This window comes from Leucopleurus acutus, assembly GCF_964270905.1.
Source record: "Leucopleurus acutus genome assembly, chromosome: 9".
Taxonomy (NCBI): Eukaryota; Metazoa; Chordata; class Mammalia; order Artiodactyla; family Delphinidae; genus Leucopleurus; species Leucopleurus acutus.
Window position 1 is genome coordinate 52,102,033 of NC_139144.1, and position 18,500 is coordinate 52,120,532.

Sequence of the window (18,500 nt, forward strand, 5' to 3'; positions counted from 1 at the left end):
TGGTGGTTTAATCACTACTGCTTCTGTTTTACCCCTTTACTGCTGAAAATTATACCACCTCACTAGCTATTTTTAACTGTATGAAATAATTAGCATAAAGTTAATCAATGAACTTTATGAAATTTACATGTTACTTTCAGCAGTAGTAATTCCATGATCAGAATTATATAGATGTAATGGCTATATATTTATATCTACATATATCTGTATGTTATATACATAACAGAATGCCTCAGTGTATATGTTATTTTCCAAAGAAAATCACTGAAACATTCAGCTACCACTGGAAAAATTGCATCGTCAATGCTCAAACATGAACCAGACCAGGAGTGGCCTCAGATTATTATGGTTCTTCTAAGGGCAGAAGTTCTGATTCCTCGTTCCCTCAGTGTTGAAACAATCTCTGCTGAACCAGGTTACAGGAAGTTCACTGGAGTTGTTTCAACATTGGAGGAACGATAAGATCGATGCTAGTGTCGTCTACGTGAACTACACCTACTTTTTGAGATGGTCATATCTCCGCTATTACTGGTGTTAAAACTGCATTAAACCAAATAACGTTGTCATTGAAAATACAGGTATAGGGTTTCCAGTTGGCTGTTCTTGCACATACTGCCTCCCCATGGCCTCCATGAATTTCCAACTAACACAGGAACATTTAATTGGTTGCTTAGTCCGTTTAAAAGTAGAATTCAGAATGTTACTTCTGGAAAGAGTGTCAAACTTAAGCAAAGTAGTTCCTAATGTCTAAAATATCTAATAAGTGACAGAAAAGATTTATATATAACATCATAATACATCTTCTAATTTGATTTGAAGATGGTGGGGAAATGACCCAGAAATAATATCAAATGATGATTTTCATATCAACTCAAGATTCTAAGAATAGAGCCACAAAGAATCAAATAGATGCATAAGCTGAACCAATCATTTGTATCTTATTGTGAGGACACTGTAATCAATTAAAGATCATGGTTACATGATCTGTAGTCAAATTATTAAAACACACATTCATACAAATGTAGGCTAATAAAATCCAAAAAGAAGCCTTTACATGAAATGTCTTCAAAATACTTTTCCTTACTCCCAAACTATCTCTCAATTCCTAATGGAATATCTGAGCATTTAACGATTAATAATTCTTTACCTTTCACAGTTTCTGGTGTCTGGAAATATTTATAGTGTTGGTCTTTCTTGCTGGACTGTAAGTTCCACGAGGGCAGGATCTGTGCTTGTTTTACTCAGCACCGTATCCTCAGCCTCTAGCTCGATACTTGGCTCATCAAGTTCAATGACTATTTGCTGACTGACTGATCTTAAAACCAGTGGGAAAGGGGTCATATTACAACATAATGTTGTTCAGCTACATTGGTAAAGGATTTGTACACCTTTAATAATCTTTGTCGGTTCATTAATTTCTTGTCACAAATTCTAGAGGCATTAAAATTAGAAATAATCCTAACACTTAGTGTCAAATATATTCACAATAAGTATTCATCTACAGTTATAACAGTAATGTTATAACAATAAGTATTCACCCTCTTCTGTTTGCAAGTGATTTCTACTCAGATGACTTGCTGGCACCCCCAGATCTAGTCCAAAAGAGAACTTACCTTCTCCTCCGAGTAAGGTTTTCCTTTCTTAATGTCTTCTCTTTCTCAAGACGCTACCTTTTTTTTTTCTAGCCGTATAGGCTAAAATATCTGGGCTATTTGACTCTTACTGTTCTCCATTCCTTATATTCAAATATACCTCGGTGCTTTTATTACTTGAGAAAGTGCTGAGTTGCTCTCTCTTGTTCCATCTTAAGGTGATCTAGTCCATGCCTTCAGCTGCCTGGCTGGCCTCCCCAGCACTAATCTGTGGACATCTGATGCCTACCACATGAATTTTATTAACATTCTCCTTTCGCAACCTTCACTGATCAAAAAACTGCAAGACAGCTTTATTTCATCATGTTTTTAAAATATTTGCTAAAATATATTGAGCCTTTCATGTCCCAGACGTTTTGTATTCGTTCTCACAGGGCCCTGTATTATCTGATTTTCCTTGATTTCATATCTTACCCTCAGTATGGTTTCAGTACAGTGTTTCACACATACCATTTCCTTCCTCTAGACTTACCTGCATACCTTTCCTACCATCCACAAAGCCTTCCCTCTCCTCTCTGCCTATGTGATGGTACATATACTCAAGATCCAATTCAAATTCTACCTTGTATCTGTAGTCATTCCCAACTATTCTTCCCCCATGCTCTCTCTCTACTCTGAATTTTTATTGTTTAGTGCTCTGTACAGTTTAGCCTTTAGTGATAGGCTGTCTCATAGGACAGGATGCTCTGTCTACACAATGAGATACACTGGAAAACAATGAGGCTCTACCAGGAATATCCTGGGGTATACAGGTCAACTTAATAAGAGATGTTTATTTTAGAGACTGTGGAGAATAGAGAAAGGTACATAACACTATTTCTGCTATCAGTACATTGGGGAAACTGCAGTCTTAGAATAATTTAAACAGAATAAGGCCAATTAAAAGTGTTTCAACAGGTGTAATAGAAAGCAAGGAGAATTTCTAACTTCAGAAAAAGTCAATGCAGGCTGAAGCTTGCAAGTCTTCTCCAAAGAACTCTATACAGACATGGATATAAAAAATCAGATTCAAGCACTACTAAAAACATCAGAGCCACAAAAGAAATTGAAATCTATCTAAACACAACTTAGGACAATTTGTCAGACATTCATCTTTTCAGATACATACACACACAACTTAGATTAATGGGACCTATGATGGTAGTGAAAACTAACAGACTGGCAAACCTAATGTCAGTCTGTACTGAAAATTCAAAAGCTCTAAGAGAAATATTTAAGATTTACATTGATTTTCAGCAGTGAAAATAATACCTTGTATAGGTCATCGGCTGATGAAACCAATTTAAAGAGATTAAGGCCAATTACCTAAAGCAGACTATTTCAGAAGAACAGATTTTATTTGTTCTGTGGAATAAATGGGGTAAATTTTTGGCAGTGTGTGCAATCTAAGTACAAACAAATCAGCTGAAAGGATCCAATTAAAACGTATTTATTGCACTAATATAGCTACTTTAAATGACATGATTCGTGATTCTTAGGAGTTCCAAACAAAGCAAAGTTGATTTAATGTATTTTGGAAATCAGGTTATTTGCTTTGTTTACTTCTAAACTTCACACTGATAAAATTAAAACAATCTTGTAAAGAGGTGCATGAGTTTGTGTGGGTGCTATACATTTTCAAGAGTGAACAGAATGAAGGCAAATAGGAAAATTTTAGGTAGAATTTATAGATGAAATGTAAATACACTTTAATTATAAAGCAAAAATATTCCACATGGAGACCATGCATAATTGTTGCTTACAGAGGGAAAAATAAATGTTTTCATATTTTTTGCTTGTTTCATTATGTATTCACCCATCTCTACTCCCCATAAGTAACTCAGTTTCCTTTCTAATACAGCGTCCAATTCCGGTTCTTCCTGCCACTTCAGAGGTCACCCACCCTCCAACAATAGAGCCGGAGCCATTTCTCTACCTTTTAGGAAAGCAGAGACTGTTGGAGGCACAGCACAGATGCTATGACCGAATGCAAAAGTTACCCCCATACCAAGGAGAAGGTAAAAAGAAAGATGTATGTGAATGTGTGTTTCAAACATCAGGAAAGGCTTATTTTCTTCTGTGGGTAAATATGTGTTGACTAATTTTAATTTAATATGCCAATAGTTTTAACAGTGGCTTTCATACCGTGGTATGTTTGAGTATTTCATACAGCAGACATGCCTAGTTTCTTTGTTCAAGTTCACCCGACTGCTTTTTGGCGAATATCTGCATTTACGACAAAATTACTACACATAGCCCAGTATTCACCCATGGCAAGCAGCAACAATATAGGACTATGTGAGGGAAGGAAGTAGAGAATAACAGGAGGAGAGTTGGAAAATAGTGGGCAGAGAATTAGCCTGAGGCAGAGCCTATCAAAACTGTCTTGCTTGGGTTAATTAGGTAGTATCTTCCCTTACCTGTCAATTGGGTGGCAACTCATGCTCATGCTTCTCCTTTTCTACCCCCAGTTCCCAGAGGAATTAGAAAAAGATATCTCCTGGGCAGATGTTGTTTATCTATCACCTTCTCTAGAATGCTCTGTGTGACTGCCCAACTATTCTTAGCACCAAGCATATTCTGTTAGCTACAGAGGGCCCAGGGGAAAACAAAAGAGAGGATGTGATGACCAAGCATTGCTACATTCATTTAAATTCTCTCCCCGACCCCTAAAGCACTTGAAAAGACCCAACAAGATCTTTTACACCCTACTGTATTCTAAGACAACACACTGCTTCCTAGGGGGAAAATTAGTTGAATATACTCTATTTACTACACATGGTTTGCCATCAAACAGTTAAGGTTTTAATTTGTAGTTCCTATTTTTAGCATTTTCCTTCAAACAAAAAAGTGAGTCAATTGAAAGACACATGTCATTCTTCTGTCTGCAGCGGTTTCAGTGTTTAAGAACCTGAAAAGACATTATATGTAACTGCCCGAACAAACCCTTTCTCTGAAGCTAAGTGAAACAACAGAAACACAAAATTGATACTTTTAGAAACCGAGTGAATGCAGTCTCCTTCGCTTTGGTCTTAGTCATCTTGGGAGGATGAACTTTTGTGCTATGATCATTATTTAAAACTTTTTTTATTTTGAGAACTGCCTTCAAAGCCTGAAGCTCATTCTTTTGAATAGCTTTACGTTTTAGGGTAGATTTAATTTTTTTCAAAGAAAAAATATTCATTTGAAATTGAGAATTTACACCAGGCTTCTATGCAATGAAACACCTTAAATGCAGTTATTCTTTCACCTAATCCTCTCGGTCCATCTCCCATACATTTACTACACATTTCCACTTGGCCATTTCGCAAGTACAATATTTTCAAATCCCACCATTACCTTACTCATAAACTCATCCCTCCTGAATACTCACTTCGATATGTGACACCGCCACTGGGCCATTTACTCAGGATTAATATTTATTTAATTTCTTTACATCTTTATTGGAGTATAATTGCTTTACAATGGTGTTCCAGTTTCTGCTTTATAACAAAGTGAATCAGTTATACATATACATATGTTCCCATCTCTCTTCCCTCTTGCATCTCCCTCCCTCCCACCCTCCCTATCCCACCCCTCTAGGTGGTCACAGAGCACCGAGCTGATCTCCCTGTGCTATGCAGCTGCTTCCCACTAGCTATCTATTTTACGTTTGGTAGTACATATAAGTCCATGCCACTCTCTCGCTTTGTCACAGCTTACCCTTCCCCCTCCCCATATCCACAAGTCCATTCTCTAGTAGGTCTGTGTCTTTATTCCTGTCTTAGCCCTAGGTTCTTCATGACATATTTTTTTTTCTTAAATTCCATATATATGTGTTAGCATACGGTATTTGTCTTTCTCTTTCTGACTTACTTCACTTTGTATGACAGACTCTAGGTCTATCCACCTCATTACAAATAGCTCAATTTCATTTTTTTTATGGCTGAGTAATATTCCATTGTATATATGTGCCACATCTTCTTTATCCATTCATCCGATGATGGACACTTAGGTTGTTTCCATCTCAGGGCTATTGTAAATAGAGCTGCAATGAACACTTTGGTACATGACTCTTTTTGAATTACGGTTTTCTCAGGGTATATGCCCAGTAGTGGGATCTTTTTTCTTTTGCCCTACCCAGGTACGTGGGGGGGTTCTTGCCTTTTGGGAGGTGTGAGGTCTTCTGCCAGTGTTCAGTAGGTGTTCTGTAGGAGTTGTTCCACGTGTAGATGTATTTCTGGTGTATCTGCTAGTGTTGGAGTGTCTCCTGCAGATCTGGGGGGAGGCTGTGGCTCACCGCGGGGACAGGGGCAGTGGAAGTTCTGGGAAGTACTCCTTGTCTTGAGCCCTCCTGGAGTCGGCCATTATCCCCACCCTCAGGATTAATATTTATGAGTCATCCTTGTATTTTCCTGTTTTACATCCACACCCCGTTAATTACATTTCATTAATATTCCTAAATACACTAACAGTGCCTTATTTTAGACATTTAATATCTCTTACCTGGACTGTTACAATAGTCACCTAGTTTGTCTCTCTTTTTAATCTTATCCTTAAAAGCCTTCTTATTGTCACTAAAATCTAGATTTGTTCATGTCATTCCCAATGGTTCCACCTTGCCTACAGGAAAAAAAAAAAAACCCAGACTCCTTAGGATGGCATTTAAGATACCTCATGATCTGACCCCAGCCTCACACTAGTATCAATAAGAAGGTGTATGAAAAAATAGATACTTTTACAATTGCACTAAAAGTTTCCCCCTTCAAGAGTAGATTTAATTTTTGAAAGCAGTGAGAAACCACTTGGAGCCAATGTTGAAGAATACATAAAGTGATCAAACTAAGCATTATTTTAGTCAGTAATGGTGTGATTCTAAACTAATAAGACTGTTTTTATATGTAGCCCATTAACTGGCTGCAAATGCATCTCCTAAACAAGTGCACCACCCTTGGATTAACAATAGAACTACCTAAGGCAACCCCTTTGAAGGTTAATGGTTAGTAGGCTACAAATGTTCCAAAGCCTTTTATCCAGGGGTAATATTGCATATACTTTCGCAAGACTTTTTTCATAGCATTTCTGGAGATATTTTAAAGGAAAGATTTTGGAGGAAATATTCCATACAGATGACAAATATGCCTTTTGAGGAACAAATGGAGAATGTCCTACTAAAGAAAAGAAAGGAAATTCCTTAGTACTTGGAAAAGTTAATACCTTTATTTTGTTGCTGCTGCTGCTACTGTTGTTTTAATATTTCCATGTCCAAGTGGAGGGTCCCAGAATAACTGTCTATGCACCGTTAAATCCTGCTGAGGATTCTACAGTTTTTGACAACTGTAATATAATTTCTTTCTAAATGGCCAGGTCTGTATTGCAACCGTACCTGGGATGGATGGTCCTGCTGGGATGACACACCGGCTGGAGTGCTCGCCCAACAGCACTGCCCAGATTATTTTCCGGACTTTGATGTAGCAGGTAGAGTATTTGTTTTTATTGTATATTTTGCTATGAATCTTTTAGTGTTTTTCTAGTTTTGAAAAGAAAATCAGATACAAAATATACTACCAAGTCATATTCTATGCAGTTTAGCACATTCTGAAGAATTTCCATAAATGAAGTATTACCCAGTTGTCTAAGATTGCAAGCTGCCCTTATTTTTTAAGTCACATTGCTGATCAGTTATGCCCCTTAGTCATAAATTATATTAAATGTTAGATAAAAATGAAAATTTTATATATTTTAAATATTTAATATTAAATTTTAATAAAGTAATATTTCTAAAACTGACCAGTTTTATTTAAATGTGTAGTTTTTAAATTTTTTCAGTTGTCTCACATTTGATGACTTACGCGAATGCTTGATGTAGAGTTTGTGCGTACTGGGCTGGTAGAACAAGCATAATGGAAATTTGATGTAACCTTGAAAATTGTATAAAACTGTCATGTGTAGGGAAGATAAATTAGAAAGTGGTAACTCTAGACATTTACCAGAGTTCTGCTCCAACAGTAGATTATTAAAATATGCTCAGTAAATAAGACCAGTTAAATTAAAATGGATTGTAGTAACCCAGCTGTGTGCCCAGCCCAACATGAACAGCCAACAGATGTGTGTTAAGTGAATTTGGTGTTACTTTTATAACTAAAGTTAATTAGTAACATGGGAATATTTTCATTGACTATCATTTTTTAACTTTCCAAAACATTTTCATATATAGTATCTCATTTTATACTCACATAATATTTGACATAAAACCACAAGTGAACCCAAGTCTCCTGAGCTCTTACCTATCCCTTTCTTTCTAAGTAAGGGCAACAGTCTTGGAAACGCATTTGAGAAATAATATTTCTAAATCACAGTACAAACTTATGCAGGTTGAAGTACTTTCAGAACTTTCAAGGGGGAACATCGTTTTCCTTCAGGCCTCAGCCTAGCCTCACTGTTCTGGTTAGAAGTTGGGCGGCGATGCTTAGGCAGGAGTACCAGGTGCCAAGTGAAGTGAGACGCTAGGGGCCGAAGTTATGTGTCTTAGTATTGTCGTCTATCCAAATAGAGTGGGAGTCTGGAATCCAAGATGCTCAGTGATGAGTGGTCGGGAGCCAAGGCAAAGGGATGTGTGAAAAGTAGGTATGCGGTTGTTCAACAGCCTCAATCCAGAGATCAGGCACTTGGGGCTGGGAAATGGGATTGGATAGCTGCTAGTAGTAAGTGATTCTCAACTTGGCTGGGAAGCTGGGGAGCTTTAAAAAATAATCCTGATCCCTGGTGCCATCCCAGATATTCTGATTTAGTTAGTTTGGAGTGCAACCTGGACATCAAGATGTTTAAATGTGCAGCCAAGATGAAACTGTGTTAAACAATAAAGTCCAGAGAAGCAAGTGGCTGGTACCAGCAAAGCCCAGCCAGTGCACTCAGTAGCTCTTCCAGTAGGAGGCAGAGCACATTATCCGATGAGACTGATACAGGCCATAGAGGAAAGAGGGTCCCTGAGGAATAAAAGGCAGTAGCTGCCCAGCTCCAGGAACTGTAGGTATCAGGGCCAGAAAAGTTCCGTTCTAGGAGACTGGATAGAAAATCTGTCCCATTGAAATAAACCTGGGATTAAGATACTTAAAAAGGAATATAGTCTTCATTACAAAGGAGACCCTGATGCTGGAACTAAGTGGGTCCAGCTACAGACACACTGCATAAGTCCCTGTTAAGGGGTGAGATTTGTTCCTGAGAGTACAGCAAGCCTGAGCCTGTAGGAAGCGTTCAGGCGGCTCTAGATGTTGAAACTAGAGCCACTAGTTGACTGGTGTGGGGACTGAGCTCCCAGAACACAGGTCATTCCACTTCAAGCTCCGTATCTCTTCTAATAAGATGTGGAATAACAGAGCACAGTAACCCCGCCGCACCTCATGGTGCTCATCTTCTTCCTCCTTCCTTCAGTGACCTCTAGGGAATAGGGCTGGGGAGAGAGTTAGAACACCCAATTACAGGAAGGGGACGCCAGGGTCCTGACAAGAGAGGATCTTCTTTGAATTATCTGGTCTGGACTAGAGGTAGCATTTTTGCTTAAGAGGTTATGGAAAAAATCAACCTTCTCTTTCAGATTTTTCCAAGACTTGTTGGGTCAGACTTTCTACCACATTTCAGGGTTAACCAGCCCATCTGGTTACCCACACTTATTGTCTGTGAACGACGAGAGGTTATTTCCCACAGACTGAAAGTGAGGACATGAGTTAAAATGGAAAACAGCAGTCATACAATAAAATTTATGCAAGAAAGTTTCTGGAATCCAGATTAGAGCAATTAGTCTATCCCTGAGGCAATGTTTGGGAGATGCTTTTTGTGCTTCCTTCAAGAATGAGATACAAAGTGCGACCCCAGTGAGAAGAGATAATGGAAATGGGATTGCAGTGGGGCACTTTTAAAACCAGCTCAGGCCAGCCACTTCTAGGAATCCTCATTTTGTTGGAAGACTTGGGATGTGAAGAGAGAAAGGGCTTAGTGCTGTGCCCTGCTCAGCACTACCTTCCTGTAAACTCTAACTAAATGCTATTTGATAGTAGTCCCCCAGGTCTTTATCGACTGTTCCCAATAAATGATGCTTCATTAATCTTGATCTGACAGCCACATTAGAGGTAACATGAGTGGCACGAAGAGCTGTCTTGCAGTCAAGGCTGCAAGGCCCGTTCCAAAGCAGCAATGGGCCCTTGCCAAAGTGGCTGTAATTATTAACTAAAAGGCAAGTTTGGGGTCACAAAACAGATTTCCAGGCATAGATCCATCTTTTCAGCCTGATTTTTAGATTCCTCTCAGCTGGGGGACAAATCTACTTTAAAAGAAAGGCAAACCTTAAAAATACCTATATTCAACAAATTTAAATTCTTTAGTATTTTACCATTGACCCAAGCTGTACCTTGATGATACATACAACAGTTGAATGAAATGACAGATTTCATTTTAAACAAAGTGCTTGGTAAAAGACGGGTAGGTAATGAAAGAGTGTATAACAGTATTGAAATTCCAAAGAGGCTGAGAGTCTGAAGGAATATGCTAGAGTATAAAAAGCAAATCCTTATTAGGAGGGATTTAAGGGCAGGAGTCAAACACTCAATCAGCAGTAATGGGACAGAGCCAAGGTGGCCAACATATGGCTGAGGACAGTGATTCTCAACCCTGATACCCTTTGGAATCAATGAGCTTCTTAAAGATGCTGGTGTCTGGCATCTCTTCAGATTAATGGAACACAAATGTCTGGGGACTGGGTTTTGAGCATCTGGAAGAAGCTCCTCCGTGTGAAGCTAGACCGAAGGAAGCATACTGCCTCTTCACCGGGCAGTTCAAACTTAGACTATTTTAGAGGGAAGTGCCAATCTCAGAGCACATGCAGAGAGGCTTCAGGCTGTGAGGGGACAGCATGTGTGGTGAGAGTGAATAGGGGTGTTTGGTTTAGAGAAGGAAGTCAGAGTAGACGTAGCCTTCCGTCAAATATTGAAAGATTTGCCAGGTGGAGGATGACAGATTCTTGATAGCTGCAACAGTTAGAACCAGGAAATGCCTAGATCCAGACCTGAGTTAAATCCAAACAAAGCAATATTTCCTACAGTGCCGTCCGTGATTGGAAAGGACTTCCTCAGGAGGAACACCCTCTTCCTTAGAACACGTTGCCCTATATAGCTGCATAACTTTGTAAAAACCAAATTATATTCATTTCAATAAAACAAAACTACTTTCTAACAATATGTTAAAGATAAAATGCTGCATTACAAACCACTTTTTTTTAATTGCAAGTAAGCTTAGAATGGTCGTTGACAAAGCATTAACTAAATCATTGACCAATTTTCAACATCAATTTTTCCCTGCTGATGAGTGCTAACCCTTTTGGAAACATTGTTGGTGTCCAGTGGTGATTCTTTAAATAGTTTTTGTCCAATGGCAGTCACAGTAAATTCGCAATTTAAAAGTTTTCTACTTAACATTGAAACAGATTTACATTAAGCAATGATGATTCTAATAGGCGCTTTAAAACACCTTTTGTTTGAAAAATGTGTTTTTTCATCCATTTTAAATCATTGTTGGAGTAGATATATTACAAACACGTCTACAATTTTCAGTTTAAATCTTGTGCTGAGTTTGGTAGTATCTGTTTCATTCATACAATGAAAAATTATGAATTTCACCCTAAAAACTGGCAAAGTTAAAATAATTTTCATACTAGCTCTTAGCATGTTGATTTGACTAACCGCAACTTCTGATAGAAAATTATTTTAAATGTTATCAGAGCTAAGTAATAGTTCAGCAAAATAAATTTTTTAACATTAATTGTTTCTTAGCCTTTAAAACAATGACAAATATTAGTATATGATTCTGATTTCCATATCCTCGTGCTAAAAGAAAAAACACCAGAAACCATATATAAAAGGGTTTTCCATAGGTGTGATAGTTCTTTGCCTTTGCCAGTGAAGAACAGTGCTTCAAAAACATTATCCCTATGAAACTATCAAAAATAAAAACTATGTGAGGATTGCAAACACACTGGTAAAATCTCTTTTCATATTTTCCCAGTTCAGGATTGTTATATGATCTCGAAGCAATAAACGCATTGGAGAGGTACTTTGGAGAACTAGAAAAAGTCTGAATAACTCAGAATAAGTTTGGCAAAGCAAAATGGAGATAACAATGCTTCACATGACTTTGCTGAAGCTAAATTGAAGCAATGCATATTAAAGCATCCTGTATAATGCAGGATTCGAGGTAGTCTCTATTGACGTTCAAGTTCTATAAAGTGATTAACACTTTGGAATGGCTTTTAAGCTTTAATTTATTGTTTTTCCTTCTTGTTATTCTGAGATAGTAAGTTTTGTTTCATTAACAGAAAAAGTTACAAAGTAATTCTGAGATAGTAAGTTTTGTTTCATTAACAGAAAAAGTTACAAAGTACTGTGAGGAAGACGGGCTTTGGTACACGCACCCTGGCAGCAACATATCCTGGTCCAACTATACTATGTGTAACGCTTTCACTCCTGAGAAGATGCAGGTAGGTTCTATTTCAAATTTCAGTATTGGGTGAGAATGCCATCATCTGTGCATGGAAAGTTATGCCTAATTGTAAAACACCTGCTACCAAGACGCCAACTGTTTTGTAGAAGGAAATCAGATAATGACCTGTCAATTCTAGGGACTCTGTGAAGTGGCACTAGAGAAAATGATGTTTTACTTCTTGGTTGGCATTCTGTCAGTGAGAGTTCTGTGAGCATGTGGAATCAGGCCATTTGTGGCAAGGGGAACGTGTCCATGGAGCAAATGATGGGATTCCCTGCAGTGCCAGACATTAGGCAGCATTTCCAGGAACTGCCTTAACATCTCTTCTCCTGAAAGAGTTCCAAAACTACAGATTTCTCCACAAGTCACCAGCTAACGGTTGTCCACATCCCTGTCCTGAGATGTCTAGGACAGTTTTACTATCAAGCCTTGAAGGAACTCTAAGAATGGGGCTTCTCATCAGCCCACTGATAAGCGTGTGGCTGTTTAGATTATTTTCAGTGGAAGTCCATTCTAACTTGCTACTTCTTGTGTCTTACTGGCTGTTAAATATTTTTACTATCTTAGCTTAGAAACATTTAAGCCAGTGGGGCGGGGCGGGAGAGTGGGGGGCAGATAGCTACTGCCTTCTTCAGATGCTTCAGAAATCTGAAAAGATCATTAAGTCTACCACCAGCCTCCTCTCCCTACAGAGCTGGGAGAAACCGTTGGTCAGCGTTTAGCACACAGGGCATCTCTGCACAGCCCTGGTGACTGCAAGAGAAACCTATTGTTTCCTTCAAAGATAGGCCTGTATGCTCAGTTATTGCGAAGTTGGAAGCTATACGCACATCAGTGCTTTTGTTTCCTATAAAGAAGCTTTATGAGTATAGAACTTTTTCCTTCCATTAAAAACAAAATAAACAACAATTAAAAACAAAGAAGATGAGTAGATAGCTTAGAGACCAGTTGACTAGAGGGACATCTCGTCACAGGCACAGGTTGAGGGCACCAAAGCCAGTTACCACTTCCACAAATTGCTAAGTCACCCCTGAGAGTCAAGACACATGCCTACATCCTAGAGCTATTTATTTAATAAGGTCTGATTGAAATGACGTGTCAATGAGTAAGGAATTTCCTGAATGAATGCTGATTACTTTACAGCAAAAAAATTTAACTCTTTTAACTGCATTGTTAGAAAGAGTGCACATCAAAATAAACAATTCTCAGTGCTGCCACATTTGACCTCTTCACACACTCTGGCCACATCTGAGAAGGAAATAAAGTATTTTAAGAATAAATACTCCCCTCTAGGCACCTAACATAATGATTGAAATTCTATGCACAAATCTTCCATCTATATACAGGCAAAAAAAAAAAAAAAAAGAAATCAACCTAGAATTTATTTAAATAAAAAAAAAACACTTCTCAGTCTTAAGAATGATACAAAAATGGCAAATAAATTATGAGCTGTTGATTTAACCTTACACATTTAGACAATTCTATTTCAGAAGCATAAATATTTTTTAAAGTATTCTAGAGGCAACTGAAAGAAAATGAATTAAATTATATAAAATTTCCTTACAAATAAAATATGCAGAGATAAAAATAAAATACTGGCATGCCTATATATCCAAATTAAAAACAGTACTTTAAATGGCAAGGGGACTCAATATGGTAAACTATTTAAAAGGGAAAACTTAGAAAATGCTACACCTGTTTTTGTCTAGTGGTAAAGTTAGAAAAAGAGCCAGAAAATGAATTCCTGGGGAAAAAAGACAGGAGCTGAGTGTTTTCTTGCAAAGATTCCTAAATACCTCCTAAGAAGGGACCTACAAGCTATACTGAAGTTTTTATCAGTTCTAGGTATAAACCAACTATTCCAGATTTACTATCATTACCTGCAAGGATAAAAAGCACTGTTAGCAGAGCAGTATCAACAATGAAACTGACGAACAATATGTAAATGCCTAGTGAAATGATGCAACCACAATTCAGGATAAGTTGACACGTTCATTTTGAAACTCTAAGGCCTACAAGGCAATACCTGTTTCTGTCTAGCAATAATGCACATAACCAAACAAAGGGCTCTGTTTTGTGAGCCTTTTAAGCAGAATTAGTGTTTCAATCTCAGACCCTTCACAAGGAAATTGATAAGAATCAAAATGTTCAAGGGTAATGATTTGTACATAAATGGTGCGTTTCTCCCAGGAATTCAAAGAACTCCGTAGAAATTTTCCAGCTTATCTACACTGCATTCACATTCATACCAGGACCCAATAAGTTACTGAAAATACCTTAAGTTCCTCCCACAACCCAATAACCTGTTGTGGGAGGGAACTTAACACCAGAAGCCCAGAGATTATGTTGTCCTCCTTTCAAACCATTGCCCTCTCTGAGTCTCTGGTTTTTTTCACCCGCAAAATGGATATTACAGTCTCTTTTTCTCCCAGACAAAATAGAATACAGGGTGCCCAGCTCTGAAAACAAGTTAGGTGCTTAGAGAGTTCTACCTATCAGTAAATAAAGAAGGAAGTGATCCACTATTGTCAGAGAAGTGTCATAGGTCCACCTGCCCTTTAATGTCTCTCCCATTGGCATCATAAACATAAAAGGCAACACTGGAAAATATAACAATGTGGAATAACATAAGTAAAGAACTTAGATTTAAATGCTGAGCTATGTCTACTGCTGGTCAAAGATTATACCTAAGAGATGCTATTTCTTTTCAATTTGGAACACACATTTTAGTTTGTTGAAAATTAGAGTTAGGGATTCATTGTATGTTTTTCCATATCACTGTTCAACTGGCCCAGCAACATTTATTGAAAAGACCATCCTTTCCCTACTGCCCTACAGCATCACCATTATCATATATCAAGTGACCATACATGTCACTACATGCTTCTGGACTGCGTTGCACAGGTCTATTTGTCTCTCCTTGCACCAGTATCACACTGCTGGATTCCAGTGGCTTTATAACAAATCATGATGCTCCATAGAGTAGGTCTTACCACTGTGTTCTTCTTCAAGATTGTCTTGGCTATATTTTTTCTTTGTATTTTCAGTGCAAATTTTAGAAGCAGTCTGTCAAATTTTACATGCAAAGAAACCTTGTGATCAGTTTGAAAATTTTGAGATCTTTATCTTCCAAACATTGAATAGACTATATCCCTCTATTCACCTCTGTCTTTAATATCGCTCAATAATGTTTTATAGATTTCTGTGTAGAGCTCACAGGCATCCTTCTGCAGATTTTTTTTTTTTAAGTTATTTATTTATTTATTTTTGGCTGCGTTGGGTCTTCGTTGGTGCGTGCGGGCTTTCTGTAGTTGCGGCGAGCGGGAGCTACTCTTCCTTGTGGTGCACAGGCTTCTCATGGTGGCTTCTCTTGTTGTGGAGCATGGGTTCTAGCCATGCGGGCTTCAGTAGTTGTGGCTTGCGGGCTCTAGAGCGCAGGCTCAGTAGTTGTGGTGCACGGGCTTAGTTGCTCCGCAGCATGTGGGATCTTCCCGGACCAGGGCTCAAACCCATGTCCCCTGCATTGGCAGGCGGATTCTTAACCACTGCGCCACCAGGGAAGTCCCCCTTCTGCAGATTTATTCTCAAGCATTTGATTTTTTAATGCAATTGTAAATGCCACATTTGAAATTTTATTATTTGTTGTTTATGTATTAAAACTGTTCTCATTTTTATATCCAACAATTTTTATAAAACTCACTTATTAATTTTAGTAATTTATAAATTTTATATTTTATATGTATTGTATTATATCAGCTGCAAATAATAACAGATGGATTTCTAGGTAGCCATTAAATTAATCTACTTTCTGTCTCTAAGAGATTTGCCTTTTCTGGACATTTCATATTAATAGGATTATACAATATGTGGGTTTTTGTGACTGGCTTCTTTCACTTAGCTTGATGTTTTCAATGTTCGTCCATGTTATAGCATGTGTAAGTACTTCATTCCTTTCTATGGCTGAATAGTATTCCATTCTGTGGACAAACCACATATACCAGTTGATGGACATTTATGTTATTTCCACTTTTTTTTTTTTTTTTTTTTTTTTGCGGTACGCGGGCCTCTCACTGTTGTGGCCTCTCCCGTTGCGGAGCACAGGCTCTGGACGTGCAGGCTCAGCGGCCATGGCTCACGGGCCCAGCCGCTCCGCGGCATGTGGGATCTTCCCGGACCGGGGCACGAACCCATGTCCCCTGCATCGGCAGGCAGACTCTCAACCACTGCGCCACCAGGGAAGCCCCTAAACATTTTGTGTACAAGTTTTTGTGTGCACATATGTTTTCATTTATCTTGTGTCGTCTTTTTCTTGATCAGTCTTGTTAAGGGGTATTGAAATTATTTTTTTTAAGAACTAGGTTTTGTCTTTGATCCACTCAATATATATTCAAGTTCTCTTTATCATTTCTATTTCCTTTCTTTTACATTCTTAAAGTTTAATTTTCTTTAGATGGAAATTTAGGTCATTGATTTTCCATCTTCTTTTCTCACATATGCATTTTAGTCTTTAAACTTCCCTCTATGCACAGCTTCATCTACATCCAAAAAGTTTTGGTGTGTCGTTGTGAGTTCTTCTTTGATCCAGTGTTTATTTAGAAATATATTGTTTGCTTTTCAACAATATGAAGGTGTTTTTTAAGTTATCTTTTTATTAATGATTTCTAGAGTATTATGGTCAGTGAAGATGCTATTTAAGATTTTAATTATTTGAAATATATTCATTTGCTTTACTGACTAGTGTATGTCAATTTGGATATTCTTTGTGCATTTGAAAAGAATGGGTATTCTGCAGATGTTGTGTGCAGTGCTTATTATATGTGAATTAGTGAAGTTTGTTGAGCATGTTGTTCAAATCTTCTGTAGCTAGATTTTTCCTCCCTGTGTTCATTCTGTTGATTACTAGGAGCTGTCAGTTTTTGCTTTATGCTCTGTGTGGTTTGAGTTTATATTATTAGGTGCATAGACATTTAGCATTGCTGTATCATCCTGACTTAACATCTGGACTCGTATGATATCACACCAGTTTTCTTATGGTTAGTGTTTACCTGGGCCATCTTTTCTCATCCTTTCACATCCAATATTTCTGTATCCCTGTATTAAATAATGTTCCTTACAACATATAATTGCTTTAAAAATCATCTATTCCAACCTCATGATTTTACAGATGAGGACTACTGCAGTCTGGAAAATTGAAGTGACTGGACCTATGAGTGTCACACAAACACTTAACGATAATACTCTGAGTAAAGAACGCTCTGATGAATCCCATCTTCTATTCTTCCCACCATGTCATGCATATTCCAGTAAAACTGATATTCTTAGGAAAGTTAATCTATTAATCCAATTTATAATGCAATATAATTTAATTCTCTGAAATATTTGTTATCATTTTAGTCATTTTTTTAAAGGAGAAAAACATTTGTTGATTTACACTATTTAAAAATAAACGTTTTTGGGCAGAAATTGAGACACAGATGTAGAGAACAAACGTATGGACACCAAGGGGGGAAAGCGGTGGGGGGTGTGTGTGATGAATTGGGCGATTGGGATTGACATGTATACACTGATGAAAAAAATAATAATAAAAATAAACTTTTCCCTCTTCTATAATAATTTATTCACCTATCTGCTTTAGTAACTGGTTTTGTTGTTGTTGTTGCAGAATGCATACATTCTGTACTACTTGGCTATTGTGGGTCATTCTATGTCGATGTTCACCCTGGTGATTTCCCTGGCGATTTTCATGCTTGTTAGGTAAGTACACCTATAGCATCTGCCTTTTATTTTCTTCTCTTAGGTACTAAAATAAATGGTATACTCTGCAAGAGTGTTGGGCAGGGAGAAGACTGCTGATTACAAGACATGTAACACTGGGAGTCATGAAGTAGCAAGAAAAATGAAATTAATTAAAATATGTTTTTTAACCCTATCTTTGAGGAAAATAGGATGGATACATACAATTTTCAAAGGCGATATGCCTCCTTCCCAAAATGAAATAATCCTGTGAGCCCGTAAATACACTGCATTAACATGGTAAAGTTCCACTTACCATGGCTAAGCTTCCATGAAGTATTGAGGAAATAATCCTCCTCCTTCTTTTACCCTCACTCTAAAATATGGAGGTGGCCACAAGTTCAAGCACACCCTGCTTAATTATGAGCTGTACTGTAAGTGGATTGGGCCAGAAGAGAAGTGGGGCTGGTAAGGCCATGATCATGTTCAGCCAGAAAAGGAAGTTTCTTTTGGCCTTAACTAACTCAGCCAGAGTCAAGGAGAACCTCTAGAAGAAGATGGCCTGTTGTCAAGTGTCAGTTTTTTGCCCTTGCACACCTACCATTGTTAACTGAAAGTGTCTTCTAA

General features: G+C 37.8%; 1 protein-coding gene across 1 annotated transcript in view; it reads left to right on the forward strand.

Annotated features, from left to right (window-relative positions):
- Window positions 1-18,500, forward strand: part of CALCR (calcitonin receptor) — a gene marked incomplete at its 3' end in the record, with an annotated part of 65,373 nt that overhangs the window by 2,441 nt on the left and 44,432 nt on the right. The window contains exons 2-5 of the mRNA XM_082847069.1: window positions 3,493-3,649; window positions 6,978-7,088; window positions 12,023-12,135; window positions 17,803-17,894. Of these exons, the coding sequence (XP_082703195.1) occupies window positions 3,493-3,649; window positions 6,978-7,088; window positions 12,023-12,135; window positions 17,803-17,894 (473 nt within the window). The remainder of the gene's footprint in view (window positions 1-3,492; window positions 3,650-6,977; window positions 7,089-12,022; window positions 12,136-17,802; window positions 17,895-18,500) is intronic.